General features: G+C 37.2%; 1 protein-coding gene across 2 annotated transcripts in view; it reads left to right on the top strand.

Annotated features, from left to right (window-relative positions):
• Window positions 1-7,498, top strand: part of LOC132042084 (ultraviolet-B receptor UVR8) — a 59,153-nt gene extending 51,655 nt beyond the window's left edge. Inside the window, exons 10-12 of one of the 2 annotated variants that reach the window (XM_059432707.1) lie at window positions 6,519-6,604; window positions 6,708-6,763; window positions 7,154-7,498. In XM_059432707.1, coding sequence (XP_059288690.1) covers window positions 6,519-6,604; window positions 6,708-6,763; window positions 7,154-7,240 — 229 coding nt within the window. In that variant the 3' untranslated portion in view covers window positions 7,241-7,498. The remainder of the gene's footprint in view (window positions 1-6,518; window positions 6,605-6,707; window positions 6,764-7,153) is intronic. The other variant, XM_059432708.1, reaches the window with a different exon arrangement.
• Window positions 7,499-18,489: the final 10,991 nt, after the last annotated feature.

Here is an 18,489-nt window from a genome sequence, read left to right as displayed (position 1 = left end):
CGCTCTTGTCCACATCATGAAAAAGGGCATTTTAATACTGAAAAAATTTGTCCAGGGGGGTAATAGGACCAACGCAAAGGTTAGGTGTGTAGTTGGCATTTTGGTCAAACGTTGGGGGGTATTTTGACTATTATCTCAATCGATTCCTACTAACGAACCTATACTATTTGAATTCAATTAAGAGTTAATCAAATGAATCCACAAATTAATAACTCTAATATGAAATCAATGGAAAAGGGTTCAATAGCCAACAATGGAATCCACCATAATTAACTATCACTAATCACTCGACTAGCACTACACTAATTCTACCAAGCAAACTATCACTCATTTAGAGTATTCATCTGAACATCATTCAAAACTAAGTAATGAAATAACTCAGTGTAGTATTTATACTAATATGCTAAAGAAGACTAACTAGCTTATTACAAAAATACCCTTAATGAAGGAAGGGCCTTGTTTGGTTGTCTTCTCAAAGGATGATGGGTTGTCTTTAAGGAATAGCCTCTTTGCATAAATAACCACCTTCCGGCCTTTAACTTCCCAAGCTTGCAATTGTAGCCACACATCAACATTTGGGCTTCTTTAAGAGGCAAACTTTGGGCCTTGGACTCTTGGGCTCTTGAATTCCTCCTCCATGCTATCTCCCATATCATTGTCTTCAAGTGCTTCCATAGCTTCATTCTCCGTGAACATGGATTCTAAAGCTTGAAAGTCCTTGGCTCGGCTTCTAGTATAAGTCCTCGGAGAAGTTTGAGAAATTGAGCCCCTCGATATCATATCATCCTCCCCTTCTTGAAAAGGATTCGTCCTCGAATCCGAACCTAGCAACACCCAAGGAAGGACATACGAAAACATGGGCCTCATCGCATGAGAGTTAGTACAAAAGGTAATATGCCTTCTGTCATGCCAAAGATGCATAAATTTGTGGTACAACTAAGCATCAACAATCACCATGAATACAAATCCTGTATATGAGGCATCAAGAAGATGATTCCTCCAAAGATCATGAAACGAGGATAAAGTAGCGAAGCCAATGGATTCAAAATATAAAGCACGCAATGCTACATGAGTTCTAGAAGACATGAAACAGATTTGATCCTCACTTTCCCAATAAGAACAACTCGGTAGTACCATGATCAAGTCACACAAAATATCACCGGGGTCAAAAGGGAAGAATATCCACATATCTTGGTCAAGAACACAAGTATCTACCCCATAAGAACCCCTCCCAACATAAGATGCACCCAAAACACAAACATGAGCGTCATCATATGCAAATAGATAGTAAATAAAAGCGTCACGCAAAACAACTTCATCTATGGTGCCTTCTCATGTAGTATCACAATTAGGTTCAAGAACACAATCAAGCATACTACTACTAATCCTTTGAACACACATTGAAAAAGTAGCAATTTGTAAACAAACATCACCTTTCTTTTCAAAACATTTCTTCCCTACAAATGTAGTATAATTCCCCAAGGGAAATTCCCCATCATAGGGAAGAGTGTCATCATCCCATAGTGGATTTCCAAACACCTTGTAGCCTTCCAAAGTGGTTATACTTTCAACATTACAATACGTTCCATTGGGCACTTCATTTTTAATAGCCATGTTATCATCAAATAAGACATTATCTTCAAAGAGGAAACAATCACTACACGATGAGGATTCAAAACAAGTGAATTTACTCTCATAAATATAAACATCTGACACACAACACTATCATAACCTTGAGTCTCATCAAATGTTAACAAGGTTAGATCAAGGGACTCATCTTCATATGTATCAAATAAGGGTGATGTGTCATATTCATAATCACATTTTCAACTAGTTCAAGATCATCACTAATTTGAGGTTCATTAAGCACAACAAAAATTCCTCAAATAGTGGATTAACATTACAAGCAAGATGATCAACACAAGTACCCACACTAGTTGGACTCAAATTGATCTTGCTAGAAGAATCAATTCGGTCATCGCTAGGATCAACTAGTGTGTGAGCTATCATATCACATGATAATGTACTAACATTCAATTCACAAATATCAACACTAGGTTGACACAAATTGACCTCACAAGAAGATTCAATTTGGTCATCAATAGGATCAACTAGTGTTGAACACCCCTATCAACCACATTGTCAATATTCATCAAAGACCAATTAAGCTCAACACATGGTAAATAATCATTAAGCTCAATGTGTGGTAAGCTATCTTTCATACTCAAATCGGCATCAAGATCACTCAAAGAAGTAGGAGCATTAGAATAAGCTTCTTTACCTTGATGTGCATTCAAAGGATCTTCTTTACCTTGAGTTACCAATGGTAAGCTCACTTGACCAATTAGAGGGATGGTCTTGGCCTCCATTCTTTCTTTCATCAAGCATGAGAGTTCTTCACATGAAGACTTCACTTGACTAATTGGAGGGATGGTCTTGGCCTTCATTCTTTCTTTCAAGCATGAGAGTTCTTCACATGAAGACTTCTTTAGTAATTTATCTCTTTGAGTACCTACAAAAGGGTCTTCACAACAAGATGAAGTAAAAAGGTTAGAATGATGTTGTGACAACTCTCTCACATCGCGCCGCACCACCTCTCCTTTTTCCGCTCTAGAGTTGTCACACGACTTTCCCTTACTGCTCTCAATTTTGTATCTCTCCTGTTCTTCGGAGAGAGAATGAGCTCTCAAAATGCCATTCGAAGGGTTAGGATGACCCTTCACGTCAATCTTCCATTTGGTTGCACAAGGAGCGACTTTCTTTCCTCCTAGCCTTTTCGGAATGTGCTTTGTGTCGTTTTTCTTTCCATGTGGATTGACAAAGCGACACCTCCAAAATTCCTTTAAGGCAATCCAAGTCTCAATTGGGTTCCCCCTTCCTTTCTCATGCTTCCAATGCTTTATAAGAATCCCTTTAAGGGTGCTAAAAGCTAGCTCCACTTTCTCTTTTTCCAAGTAGTGGTAGCATTCAAAAATCTCATCCAACTTGTGTTCCCATTTGAAGTAACCTTCGTCATTAAATTTTGGACTCAAGGTTGGCCACTCCATATTGGAATTTTGCACATTTGCAACGAATATGATCTCTCTTTCTTGCACAAGTTGAGCCATGCACGCCTCGATACTACAAGGAGGCAATGCCAAATTCCCTAACTTAAACATTGTACCTGCAAAACTAGCAAACACTTTAGTAGCAAAAATTCCTCACGTCACTCGTATTTGCACTCAAAGCTAGTGCTTCTTCCAAAGTTGATAAAGAACCTCTTATCCCAAATCAATTCACAAGGTTGCTAAGCTTTATGGAAGAATGGATGCTTGCTTAATGAATGACAGACTACCCAAAACAAACGGACAAGATCCAACAAACTTGCAATGAAGTTAAAACGAATAAAGTTGGAAAGAATTGGTACGAAGGAAATGGGACTCAAGACCTAATTAACAACTAAGTAGGAACAATTACTAGTTAATTAGCTTAGAGAATCAAAGAAATAAGAAGAAGAAGTGAACAAACCTTGGCCAATAGAAATTTGGGAAGTTTTTGGGCCAACACTTAGAAAATTTGGAGCTGCTTGCAGCGTTTTAAACGTACCTTTTTGTACAGAGCTCCGATTGACGAATGGTTTATTGATTTGGAAAGTAGACTCGCTGAACTTGAATTTAGATAGGGAAACCCACGGATCTGCCTTCATCCTTCAAACATGTCATCTCCCAGTTCAAAACTTTTACTCAGGCAATGGGAAATATTACTACCTTTTTCAAATACTTATGAAATGGGTAGTGGGAATCAAACCAAAAGCACATTTCGACCCTAATAGTCATCATACACGGAAGGGAGAGTCTTCAATAATGCACTTAATAAAAAAAGTGTCTTGACTATCACACATGTTCATAAAAGAACGGACTTCTGAATATAACTGCTAAGGAATGGGAAGATGTACCACATTGCCAAACATTATCCAACAGGTAACATTCTGGAGATATTAGTTCAGTTTAGGGTTAAAATCGGATCTCGTTCAGTTGGCATGGCAGTCCCAAATCGCTGCCAAGTCACCGGAATCCCTGCCGTCACTGCTGCCAATGCTGTTTGCTATTGCTTTTCAGAGAAAAAAAAATTAGGAGAAAGAGAGGAAGAGAGAGAGAGAGAGAGAGAGAGAGAGAGACTATCTGATGTGTCGTTGAGGTGGCGCGCGTGTATATCAACTCCCAACCATGAAACTGGTATTGCATGTATAAGGTGGTATTTAATTCACTTGAAAGTTGTTTAGGGGGTACTTAAACGCTCTTAAAGTTGCAATGCTAAAGTAAGTTTAGTGGACAAGTTTGGTTGGGGGTGGGTGGGGCGGAAGGACTTTATTCATTTTGCCAGTTATATTTCCGGCTAGAATGACTGTGGAAGCTAAATATGCAAAGTTGAGTGAGTATGGTGGCTAACCCAAAGTTGAGTGACTATCCAAGCTTCTAACTCCAAAGTCACTTTTGGAAGACAAAAAAAACTTAAGTGACTATGGGGGCCAATTACCCAAAGTTGAGTGACCATTCAAGCTTCTAACTCTTTTTGACTTTATGTTTGTCCTTTGACCATCTGTTGGGGTTTAGAACTATAGGCTTTTTTTTCACTGTGATTTACGTGTTAGTGGGATACTCTTTGGTTCTTTTGGCACACAGTCAAGTTCAGGTGTACAACTATGGATGTTCCGTTCCCTGATATAAATAGTGGGTAGCAGTGGTGATAAGAATTAGGTTAGCTTCAATAAAACTAGAAATATACGGAAGCGGAAGTGAAAATACGGGAATTAAAGACAAGAAAATAAAAGACTAAATTGAAGAATGAATATCGTGTTTTTGTAATTGTCCCACCAGAAAAATCTGCACTTAATTATTTCTCTTTTAACTGTCTGAAGCATATCAAACGGACTCAGAATTGGATGAAATCAGTTTCATGAGTCACAAATAATGAACAGACCTAACCAACAACAACAACAACATACCCACTACCCGGAAGAATCCCACAGCGTAAGTGGGGTCCGGGAGGGTAGAGTGTACTGTGACTTACCCCTACCTTAGGTAGGGAGGTCCGTGTCCAGAAGACCCTCGACTCAAGAAAAGGCATATGAAAGGTCAGATATGGGCAAATAAATCAAAGCAATTATGAAAATGAAAACAATGAAAGTAAATAAGCCATTATAAACCAACAGATACTCGCAGAAATCAAGAGACAAGAAATTATAGAGCAATATAACTACTCGGAAGAAAGGATAAACGCGACTACCTACTAGCCTTCTACCCTAATATGAGTCCTCCATACCTTCCTATCTAAGGTCATGTCCTCGGTAAGCAGGAAATGAACAGACCTAACCATGCTGTCAAATTACCATTTAGACCACATATGCACAAAATGAGGGGTCGGGTTCTTTATTTTTTCTAAAAAATGCTACGTATGTGGAATGCATCCAAAACCTGCCCGAACCACCTAAGAATCTCACCAAATTTTGCAGACAAGTTCCAAATAGTTATCTCGAGCTACCAGAAGTCTCAGATCATGATTCTGACTTCTAAAACTAAAAACGATCAGATCATTACAAGTCAAAAAATCTTATACATTAGAATTTAGATGTGCCTACAGTTCTGCATATTATATACTGCATAACTATTACTCCTTCCGTCCCAATTTATATGACACTATTTCCTTTTAAGTCAGTCCCAAAATGAATGACACCTTTCTATATTTAGCACCAATTTTAACTCTAAAATTCCATTTTACCCTTAATGAAATAATTTCTAGTCACAAATTTCTTTGGCTTGTTTTACACCACAAGATTCAAAAGTCTTTTTTTTTTTTTTTTTTTTTTTTTTTAAAAAAAAAAAAAACTTCGTCCCCAGACAAACACCCTCACATAAATTTGGACGGAGGGAATAACATCTAAGGCATTCATTGGTCCTAAACTTCGTTAAATCCTGGTTGTATTGACTTTATATTTTTGCTGGATTTTACTTGTAAAATAGGTAACTTAGACAATGTAGTTTCTGGGTCAGGTATGTTCAGAGATGTATTCTAGTTTGTGGTTTTGAGAGTCACAAAGGTACAACAAAGTTGGATTATATAGTGTTTGTAAATGATCCACACCATGGACTAAAGTTATCTTCTTTTGTGTTTCAGTGTTAGCATCATCGCATAAGTAAATTTTACGTCTAAATCGCACACCTGATATTGCAGCTTGTTTAGTCGTAGCAAGGCTCATCAAGTTTATACGACGGTTTTCCTAGTTGAATGACTATTTAAATTTTCGAAGTATTAATATCACATAATGAGGTCCTCAATGTAAAAAATTTGACACCCTCATGTCGTCTAAATAGTGTAATCTCTCCAGCTAGGAATTGGATATAGTACTTCTATATGTAAAAGCAACACTGTGGATGATGACATCTGCTGTCTACTTCCAACATTCTGCTTTAGTGAGCTAAATCATTTTCATGCTATGGTACTTCCAAAATTGAACTTACTGATGTTCTTGAGATCTGAAGGTATGTCCCAAGGATTATAGAAGCGTTAAGTGTTGATGGATCTAGTGGACAACAAATTGGATCTTCGACTTTTGACCCATCAGCAGGTCTTGCGTCTGCTCTGCCTCCCCCCCTCCAACCCCCAATTTTTGTCATTCACAGAATTAAATGATCACGTATATCTGATATTTTCTTAAAACTTTTGTTCAGCTGAAAAATCTTGGGTTTCACCTACAGAGAGATATGCTGTTGTTCCAGATGAAAATGTAAGCAGAGCTTTGTTCTGTTGAATGTTTAAAAGAGCATCAACTTTGTCCCATTAAAATTATCCATTTGTGCAATAGGCGCATCAAAATTTATTTCGTGCAGTGCGTGGTAGATTATGAGTGGGTAAGTTTGCACCCTGGTCATTTGGTCGATGCAACTGGCATAACCATGCATCTTGCTGGTTTGTATAATGATTTCTTAGGTTATTCCATTTTTATGAAATCACTTGATTCTAGTTAGGAGAAATGTTTGAAAAGATATTTGAACTTTGAGTTTGAAATTGTCCTGTCTTATTGACAGATCAGTCGAGGTCAACCATCAGATTTTTCTTCTATTTTGAAACTTAAAGGTGGCATGAAATAATCCTGAATGTCATGTTTTATCTGCAGGTGCCAAGGCAAACAGTGATTTCAGTAGGAGGGAACGGAAACGACGTAAATGTGCCAGAAAGTGATGTGAAAAGGATACGATTATGAGATTAGTAGCTATGCATGTATCGGTTGGCCATTTGCTGGTGGACGTACTGCACTTGATATCGTCAGTTCAAATAATAGTATACCTCTATTATAATTTGCAAGACAACGGACTCTGCAAAACTGTACTACTTTCATTTTTTTTCACTTTTACTCTGAAGTTAGAAGGAGAATTAATATTTCTACTATCTCCGGCTGTAACTTAAAATTCAAAGTGCAGCATGCTCTTACATGAAGACGCAGTAAATTTAGTTTTATTCACCAAGGTTGTTTAATTTTTAAAGCGTTGTAAATTTAGTTTTAATCACCAAGGCTGTTTAATTTTTCAAGCCTAATGAATTTGATCAACAGAACTGAGATAAATGTCGACGTGTTTATCAAAAATCATCCTGAAGAGGTTTGAAAGTAGACTTAAAAAGTTTGAGGTCCCCAGCACCATTAACTGGAGTTTTTATTTATGGGAGAAGGGAAAGATCAACATTATCTTGAAAATTTGAGATGCATGCGTTTCGACTTAACTATGGTCGGCATGCAGGAGCCTATTTGGTCTCAAAAGTATGATACGCTAAATTGCTCCTAATCAAAGAAAGATCTAATGATTCGTCCAAAGAAGAGTACATAAAAAAAAGCTGGAGGGTCATTTGTACTGGAAACTGTGACTAGAGTTCAATTTATGAGTAGGAGGTGATGATGTAAAGATCACCACAAGCATGCATTAGTTAATCGACCACAATTAGATATTGGGATTTCGAATCTCAAAGAAGGCGTCATAAAATATATACTTGACGTGAAAAACATAATTGTAAACGAAAGAGCACGAAGCCTTCATTATATATTGGCATAATACACAAAATAGACTCTCAAATTTGGCCTTAGTTGGCAAGTATGCCTTCTAACTTTGGGTGTGTACAAGTAAGCACCTCAACTTGTCTCCACTTTGTCAATTGAACACTCCAACTTATAAAATGATCATCTAGACACCTCCAAAATTTATGTGTCACGTCAGCATTTGTGTTTACGTGTTCGACTTTATACAAGTTGAGGTGCCTACTTGATACTTGTTACATCTCTGGAAAATTTTGGATTTGTTGCCTTGTGAGATAGGCTAATGTGAGCTTAAGACGAACATGAAGTCCTTACGAGATTGAGGAGAATATTAGATAGCTTAAAGTGCGTATAATAAGATTTCGAAGTCATATGAATATGTGAGACTAAGTTTGCCGAAGGAAGTGAAATGTAAGTCATGTTTAGAAGGGTTTTTGTGATAGTTGATTTGATACGTATTTAATAATGTCTTGAGGGGCTGCTATAGGGCCTATTGTATGGTTAATAAAGTGTTACATAAGTGCCAAGAAGGTTCCACAAGGATTGGAAGTCAAACGAATCAACGAGAGAAAGTTTCGGAAAACAGTGGGTTATACGACCACTTATACGGTCCGTATAACTTTATACGGTCCGTATAAGGGATCCGTATAAACCCTTCCAGAGAAGTGTATTTTCAGGGTGGGATTATACGGTTCGCTTATACGGACCGTATAAGTTTATACAGACCGTATAAATGGTCCGTATAAGTCTATTGGGCAGCTTTTTTGTTTTTGTATAAATAGATGACCCTTGTTCTTTTATTTCATTTCCCACATTTTCACAAGTCCTGAGAGCTCCAAAACCCTTCTCCAAATATCTTCCACTCCAACCCAAGAGAAAGCAAAGATCAAATAGCAAGAATTGAAGTGCTCATGTCTTAGAAGGCTCACTAGGGTTAGTAGGCTTCAAGATTTACTTGGGTACTGTTGCTAGGGTTTTGCACAAGTTGATATCTTGCTCCAAAGCTCATTCCTAGAAGATAAATGGTTAGTTTTCTTGTTCATTACATGTTGTTAAGCATGTTTAGTTGTTGAATAACTTGGATGAGGAAAGGAAGTAAGCTAACTTGAGTTGTGATTCTTAGTATAATATGGATATAATCTTATTATAGAAGGTAATAATGATGATGAGGAAGCGTTGTATGAAAATGTGCAAAGGGTTGGTGTGAAATTGTTAGTATAAGTTGAATAAGAGGATGAACATTGAAGACTTAATGGAATGTGATTACTTGATTATGATATTGTGGATGTTATTATGATTGTTGTGAGCTGTCTAGTAATATAGTGGAAGTCGATGAAATAGGGGAAATGCTGCCCAACTTTCGTTAACTCATGAATTACTCTAGTTTGACTTTAAGAGTATCATTAAGGCTTAGCCATGGTATGAATCCTTCTAAATGTAGATTCTCCAAGCTTTGACGGGGAACGTTAAGTAGTTAAGAAGATGACGAGGTATGTAAGGCTAACCCTTCTTTCATTAAGGCACGATTCCATTGCTATATACCTTCTCATGAGTTCCATAATGTCTCCATCCCTAGAATTACTAAAGCTCATGATTCTCGATATTTTCACGATGCTATTACCTCCTTTATATGATAGTTGATCCTCTAAGGGAAGATGTAATGAAAACGATGACGATGATGATGTTGATGATACTTATAGACTTCTATGTATACATGTATATCTATGTATGGTCATTATGTAACACCGAGCTTATATGGCCGGGTATGATATCTATCGCGCGCACACCACTATAGTTGGGTACGAATGACACTGAGCCTTGGTAGGGCCAGGTATGTATAACACCGAGCCTTGTCATGGCCGGGTATGTGAGACACCAAACCTTTATGGTCGGGTATGGTACTAATATATAAGTAAGCATTAGAAATGGAAGGTTCCTATTAGAAAAAGGGTAAGAAAACATGATGATTGCCACTAGAGGTACAAATGGCTCTATTATCTCATGACTCTCCTATCTTATGTTATTTCTTATGCTTCTATTATGATGTTGATTATGCTTTACATACTCAGTACATTATTCGTACTGACGTCCTTTTGTTTGTGGACGCTGCGTCATGCCCGCAGGTGGACGAGGAGACGTACTTGATCCATAGATTACTTGTTCGGGGATCGCATACAGAGGAGCTCCATTTGATCCGGATCCGTAGTAGCGTTGGTATTATTCTTTTGTGTACATACATATGGGCATGGCGGGGTCCTGTCCCGTCTATATGATGTTACATACTCTCTTTAGAGGCTCGTAGACAGGGGTGTAAAGTTAGATGTCTTTTAGCCTTGTCGGCTCCTATTTTATATATTATTTTGTTAGCCTCGTCGGCTTGTGTATATGGATATGGGCATAATTGTTGATGATGATATAAATGTGTCGTTGCCCAATGAGATTAGTATTATTGATGTATAGAAATCATGAGTAGGCCATGTGGCTCACCTAGATGTGAATATGAATGTACGATGAGAGGTGCCGGGGGTTAGCACCGGGTGCCCATCATGGCCCTCCGGTTGGGTTGTGACAATACTTATCAGCTGAGACCAAGTTTGATAGCCTGTTTATGTATTATACCTTATATATTACATTTTCTATTTTGGTCAATCTTGCGTTATTGCGGTTGTAGTACCAACAAAAACCATTAAGGCGATGGGTAGGAGTTTCAACTTTAATTATTTGTCCGGCCAGCCTGAATAAAAGAAACTAGAAAAGAAAAGAAACGATGCAACTGGAGGAAATGAGAGGCAAGTTATGAGCACTAACCAAAGTACCAAACCATAAATTTTTATTTTTTATGGAAGGACGTATATTATATACATAGCAAAGTATTTACAAAACGTGACACGTGTTTTCAATTTACAAAACATATCAGGAGTTAAATTTTGGCTGAAGGCTTGAAAAATTCCCTCAATTTTTTGTGTATGAAAATAATATGAGAACGGTATGAACTGTGTATATCTCACTAAAGGCTTAGAATTTAGCTCACATTTTTCATGTATGAAAACCGAATAAACTCGGTATGAAATGTGTAGATCTCGCTCAAGGCTTAGAATTTCGGTCATCATTTCGTGTATAAAAACTGTTTAAAATCAGTGTGAAATATGTTTATAACTATATAAATCTATAAATATAGTAAAGCTAGGAATGGGAAAGGTGACGTGACACCTCTCTTAGGCCAGGATTACTACTTATCTTTTTTTCTCAATTTTTTGATACTTTCCTTTTTTGATCTAAAAAATCTGCACAAAAAAATAATTAAATATACCTCATTTATTTCTCTGCTCACTATTACTACAATTTATTATTTTTCCTACAATCCCTCTTTCTTTCTTTTTCTTACGTTTTCTTCTTCCAAAATGCAAAATAAATTAATGATAACTTATTTATCTCTATCCTCACTATTACTACAATTCATTACTAATCCTGAAATTACTCTCTCTTCCTTTTTCTCCTTCTGTTTTCTTCTTAGTAAATTTCAACCTTCTTAAATCGTGATTCAATGTTAGTCTCAGCTATTTATTTTCTTCTTTCATACTTTCTTGATAGAATCTTAGTTGAGAACTAGTGAAAATGTCCGCTCGAAAAGCCTTATTAGATATGCAAAATAATTCTTTTTAATAACCAAATATTAAAAATATGTTAAGATACCTTTTAATTTTCAAATTTCAAGATTTAATCCATTTTATTATTTACAATTAGTTTTGTACGGAGTAGTTTGTTTTTCTAATTTTTTAATATTTAACATATATATTTGATACTATGTGTTTTTCCCTTAAAAATGAGTAAAGACAAGAGAACGAATTTCAAGGAAAAATGATCACTTATCTGTGTCTACCTAATAAAATTAAAAACATATTTTTTTATATTAAGTATATATTTATATGGATATAATTTGTCTTTTCAGCATAAGTAAAACCGACGACAACAACACATATATAATGAAAGAAGAGAAAAAATAAACTCGATTTCATATCCCCAAATTAGTGGAATCAACTTTGATAAATTTATTTTCTAATTTTTCTCTTTCTTTGCCCTTTTTTTTATCTTTTAATTTCTTCTATTTTTTTCTTTATCTCTCCTTAACCGTTCTTTCTAAAAATAAAAAAATTGGTATCTCCTTTTTTCGTCTTTTCTAAAATCTCAAAAGTAGAAGTAGATAACTAAAGAGACTTGAAACATTATGAACATAATCTAAGAAATTCCAACATAATAAAGGTATGTAACCGAAAAGAATAAATGAAACTAAAAGAATAAGAACAAAAGGACGAGAAATATAGGAGAGACCTTTGCAGTTTTGCCACCTCATTTCACATTCAAGAAAGTTTTTGGCACTTCGCATCTGCCACTTTGTATAAAAATTTAGAAGATTCATTTATATAGATGGAAATGGAATAATTCAACCAAAAATATGCAAACACCGTGGTAAAATGTTCTGTTTGGTCGCATATTTTCCAACTTCTTGTATTTGGATCAAATTGTTGAAGTGATTAATTAGTAACAAATATGTATTTGTTTGTACTTATTTTAGAAAACAATAAAATATAGTTGACACTTAGATACTATTATTGAAATAGTTCTTCCCAATATATATTTGAGTCCAGCGATGATTAAAATATTTTTATTAATGCGGCACTATCATAAAACATGAGGAAGACATAAATATGTCTCTTCAAATTTCACAAAAATAGTACAAAGGTTAATTCTTACTTTAGTTTCTCAATATATATTTCAGTTCCCTTTGTCGCAATGTGTCACGACTCAATTAGCCGTGAGTGGCACCCACATAAATTCCCTAGTGGGCGAACCATCCCCTTACCTAATTATCAAACCATTTTAAACAATTATAATTGATAACCAGAATTAAATCATAAAAGCTTGTCTAGTCATGCCATCAATAAATAAAAGTGCGGAAATCTAACTATTACATCCTTAAGATCCGAAAGTCATCATACAAGGACTCTAAAACATAAACTGTCTATAGAAATAACAACTGTCTGAAATAACATAAGTAATGTCTGGAATGAAGTAGACATCAATAAGAGAAGATCTTCAGGCGGCCCGGCATGGATAGGAGCTCACCCTTAAATCTGTCGGAAATTGGCCTCGCACTAAATACGAGGTCTGGTAGATGTCTGCGATCACAATCTGCACTCAAAAGAATGCAAAGAAGCTAGTATCAGTACAAACACTATGTACTACTAGATATCATGTGCCGACTAAGATTAGTATCATGCATAAAATCATAAAATCAATAGAATAGACAGATAGGCACAACAACACATAACCATATGAAAATATCAACAAGAATCATCCAACACCGAAATAAGATAAGCCCACACAACAACAATCAACAAAAGTAACTCAACCCATGTCATCACCAACACAACCATAACTCACGAATTATCTCAACTCTGTCACATATCCGTACACACATGCTAAATGGTATTGTTTGCTCAAATAGCCATGACCTGCAGGGGACCCTTGGTGTCCATGTACCACTCGCTCCGGAACTGACCTCGGATCATGAGCCCATAACTAGGCCATATTCTCACCCCCTGTCAAATGTGTCTTTTCGTATTTATATGTTCTTTCTCATCTCAATGTATTTCCGTTCCAACAATCAATAAGGAATGTGAATAATCAATAAATCAATATCAAGGAACATAAGTCACCATGCCAAAAGTCATATCAGGACTCAAGAACCAATTCACTAACAACATGAATAAGGGATTACTCCAAGTCAACAAGAAGAGTATTCATTAACTTCTTCTTTATCATATCATAATAATTCATCACATAAAATCAATATCAAACTTAGGAATTTCCAACCACACTTTATGTCCGGAGACCTAATGTTGCACCTCGAAAATTTTCGTGTCGTTTGCGTCGTGAGTAAACTAACGTAAGCTCGGAGAGGTTATGTAACCCGTATAAGGTTAAGGAATACTCTTAACAAATGTTAAGCAAGTGTCTAACGGTTTTGGGATCAAGTAAATCGAACAAAATAAGCTTGTCGAAAATTTGAAAAAATTTGGCAGAATTTTGGACCGAAATTTTGGGTCAAGTTTAGAGGAGCATATCTTTTAGTATATGAAGAGTTTGGAAGTAAAGTAAAAGCTTAAAATGAATTTCATTGAGTCTAGTTTCCAACGCAACAAACCACTCGTCGATATGACATCGGAGTAGAGAGTTATGGATGTTACAAGTTGGGCCGGCGGAGCAGAGGCGCGCAGCTACAGTGTGCAAAATTTTGAAGTCGGTGGAACCGACTTTGGTAAGTATAAAAGGGCCCTCTTGGTCATTTTTTTGATCATTTTCCACCTCTAGAACATTCTACAACATACATGCATGTTCCTACAAGTCTATATGCAAATTTTGGTCATAAAGTGTTAAAGTTAGCCATCAACGAAGCTCGGGAAGTGTATAGGATTTTGTAGCTCTTGTTCTAAACATCAAATATTGACGGGACGAAGGAATTTATTGGAGATAAATAATATTTAAGCTCTTCCAACTTTGATTGAGGTAAGGATACTCTTCTATTTTTGATATTATGAATGGTATTATGGAGATTTAGTTGTTAAGTCTTCATAAAGGCTAGTGATTGGTTGAGACATTAGGAAAACATCGAGTGGGATGTTTTATGGAGTATTTTGGTATTGATGATGATATTGTTGATGTTAGTGTTGTTGTTATTGTTGTTGGTTGTTGGTATTGTGATTTCAGGCTAGGGATATAAACAGGGGAGATGCTGCCCGAATTTTGGCAGATTCTAAAAGGGTTTAATTTGAAGGCTTAAGACAAGCATGTGACGATAAGCCTAACAATAGTATGAATTCTCTTGAATCTAGATTTATGAGCTTGGGAGGATAAGCGTTAAGTAGATAAGGAGACCAAAAAGGTATGTTAAGGCTAGTCCCTTTCTTTCTAAAGGCATGATTCTTTTCTTATGAACCCACACATGCTTCCATAACATCATTATTCTCAAAAGCTAGAAGTTCATGATTCTCAAAGATCTTATGATACTAAAGATAGATGTTTTCTACGATGATAATGATGATGATGATGACCCCATTTCTTGAAATTCCAAGGCTTATGATTTTGATGCTATCACGAGATTGTTGAGCTTATTTCATGATTTTATTGATTTTATTCATTGTTGTTGATCTCACCTTATGTTACTTTTTCCTTCAAGGTGAGATATAGCGATACTGATTGTTCCATAATATAAATCGGAGATTACCGACCTTACGTCACTTCGATAAAGTAGTAGCTTTTATTTTGGCTCTCATGCGTGCTACTTATATTATATATGTATATATGGTATATGGGGAAAGGTGAAGCGTTATATATGCATAACCAACGATCAGCTAGTATACTATGATATCGTCCCGGACGCGGGATGCCCAAACGCAGGATGCCCGGACGTGAGATATATGGATAAATAGATCGGACAGTTCGTTCCGTGGCAACATATGTAATGATGATGTGATATAAATAAAGCTAAGCATTCATGATGTTTGCCTCAAGAGGAAATTAGATGTACAAGTTATCCTTATCTGATGTTGTATTACCTATCTCTTGTTATGTTGTTATTCATGCCTTACATACTCAATACATTGCTCGTACTAACGTCCTTTCTTGTAGATGTTGCGTTCATACCCACAGAAAAATAGGGAGCCGGACCAGACCCTTAGGAGCTTGACCAGTGGAGTCTCAAGAGTGCTCCATTTGCTTCGGAGCTGCAGTCTATTGGTATTACTCATCTGTGTATAGACTTGGGTATGGCGGAGTCCTGCCCTATCCCATCCTTATAATTTCCCGTACTCTATATAGAAGCTCGTAGACATGTGTGGATAGTTAGAAGTTTCATAACCTTATCGGTTCATACTGTTGTATACTATTAAAACGCCTTGTCGGCTTGTGATGATGGGCGTAGTTGTTGATGATTATATAGAGATGTGACATTACCTTGTGACATATGCCCTTACAGATTGTGATACCCATGAGCTATCTTTGTGATCCACCTAGAAATGATTATGAGATGTATGTCTAGAGGTGCTCGGTAGATTAGCTTCGGGCACCCTTCATGGCCCTCCGGTTGGGTTGTGAAAAAAGTGGTATCAGAGCAGTTCGTCCTAAGGTATGTGTACGAGCCGTGTCCAGTAGAGTCTTGTTTATGGGTGTGAAGCGCGCCACACTTATAAACAGGAGGCTGCAGGGTATTTAAGAATGATTGACATTTCTTTCTCATCTTAGATCGTGCGATAGAGCTATGTTATCAGGATTTCCTTTTTTTTCCTAATCATGTATTATGATTTCAGCAATGCCTATGAAGAGAAAAGCAACAGCAGCCCAAAAGGGCAAGACAGTAGCCGAAAGGAGGATTGAGCGGGAGCCGCCGGTAGATATAGAGGAGGGTGAGTCTCAGAATGAGGTTCCATCTTCGACCTCTCATACTCCACCCGCCTCAGAGGAGAATGAAGGGGCCTTAGCTCCCGGCTCCGGCACCCCCCAGGTTCCTCCGCGGATGCCACGGGCCGGGAGATGAGACGAGCCATTCTTTTGCGGCCTTGTTAGTAGCGGCGAGGCTCGGCGGCGGGCGAGCCATGGTGATAGGGGTCAGAGGAAGAGAGTCAGGTCTTCAGGGTTTGACAGTGAGTTTAGAGGGGTCAAAGGCAGTAGTATTTCAGGCATTCAGGCCAATCAGTGGCCAGTGCACCTCCTCAATTTGCAGACAAGAAATTTGATCGCCCTATTTATTCTGGATCGGGCCAGAGCTCCAGGATTTTGGGTTCCCAGTATAAGGGTGATTCCAGTCAGGCAAGACCATGTTCACGGTGATGTACTCAATGCGAAAAGTTGCAGGCAGGACAGTGTCGCTTGGGTTTAAATGTTTGTTATACTTGTGGGTGGCCAGGCCACGTTATGACAGATTGTCCTTTGAGAGTAGGTGGAGGTGTGGCTCAACCGACGGGGTCTGCAGTTAGTTCTTCATCATCTATACGCTCTCCTGTGAAGACCTCTCAGACTCCAGCAGGTTGTGGCAGAGGCAGAGGGGGGAACATCTAGCTTGAGCAGTCCTCAGAACCATATTTACGCATTGAATGGTCTACATAACTTGGAGTCTTCCATATTTTCTCATGATGTGTATGCATTAGTTGATCTGAGTTCTACATTGTTATATGTTGCTCCTTATATTGCTGGTCGGATTGGGGCAAAACTTGAGTCGATTAAACCTTTCAAAGTGTTTCATTAATGAGATGTCAGTATATTAGATGGAGGTTGTAATTTTTTCTCGAAGGAAGAAATAGAAGGGATAAGTATATGCTTAAATATGACCCTTGAATATAAATATGCTAATGATTTATGAGTATAAAGGGGTAGAAGAGGTAAGAGAATGATGTACGTTACTAAAAGAGCCAGATATCGACAAGAGCTTTTTTATCGTATAAAGTATATTAGCAATGATATTGTACGGAGGTACGAATATAAGGATATGTGGATATAAGACAAAGTTAGCACTAAGGTACAGGAAGATTCTTTTTCAGAAGTCCTTTTGTCACAAGGTTATTGAGTTAGTAATATAAGGCTGAATAGCTAATGAAGGATGTGATCGATGCTTTGAAGGAATTAGTTATATGATGGTAGATGAATGAGTTGGAAGTCGCGAGTTGATATAAGATGTACCCTTCATTAAGGAGATGAATTTGTAGTTTAGAAGAGGCTTATCTAAAGACTGAGTGTTTATGTGGCAAAGAGAAGGAGGAACATTAACAATCAGGGCAGATTTTGAGAATAAAATTGGTGCTAGATACCATCACGGTGATGAAATGGGGAAAGCGAATAATAGGAGAAAGGTGATCTTGGAAGAACAGTAAAGAAACTATGAAGATCCCTTTGATGAAAGCTTAGGCCCATCCAGGATCAGTACGTCTACAAGAATATGTAACTCGTTACAAATATGTGCAACCGACCAGATAAATTTAGATGACGAATAGTCATGACTATGATTAGTTACGGATTTGCTGAGAGCATGTACTTGCAAGGAAAAGGAGAACTAATGGGATGTTAAGTAAAGAATAATGGGCTAACACCCTAAGGGGGGAAGATGAGACAAACAAGTATTGGATCAGGTGTATGCTTTGTTAGAAGTTGTAAAGTTAGCAACAAAAAGGAATTGGGAACCACCACAAAAGGGATAAGGTTGGGAGATAAAATTCCAAGGAGAGTCTTACCCGAAGTTCCAAGACAAAGATGCTACGAAAGGTCCAGTAATGAAGAAACAAATAAGGATTGGGTATAACAACATGTGAGCAAAATATTATAGAGGATACGAGAATCTTAGGTACAGAAGATCCAAGAGGTAAAGGAAATTAAAGTCA

This window comes from Lycium ferocissimum, unplaced genomic scaffold (genome assembly GCF_029784015.1).
Source record: "Lycium ferocissimum isolate CSIRO_LF1 unplaced genomic scaffold, AGI_CSIRO_Lferr_CH_V1 ctg1318, whole genome shotgun sequence".
Lineage (NCBI taxonomy): Eukaryota > Viridiplantae > Streptophyta > Magnoliopsida > Solanales > Solanaceae > Lycium > Lycium ferocissimum.
This window is presented reverse-complemented; position numbering and strand designations above follow the sequence as displayed.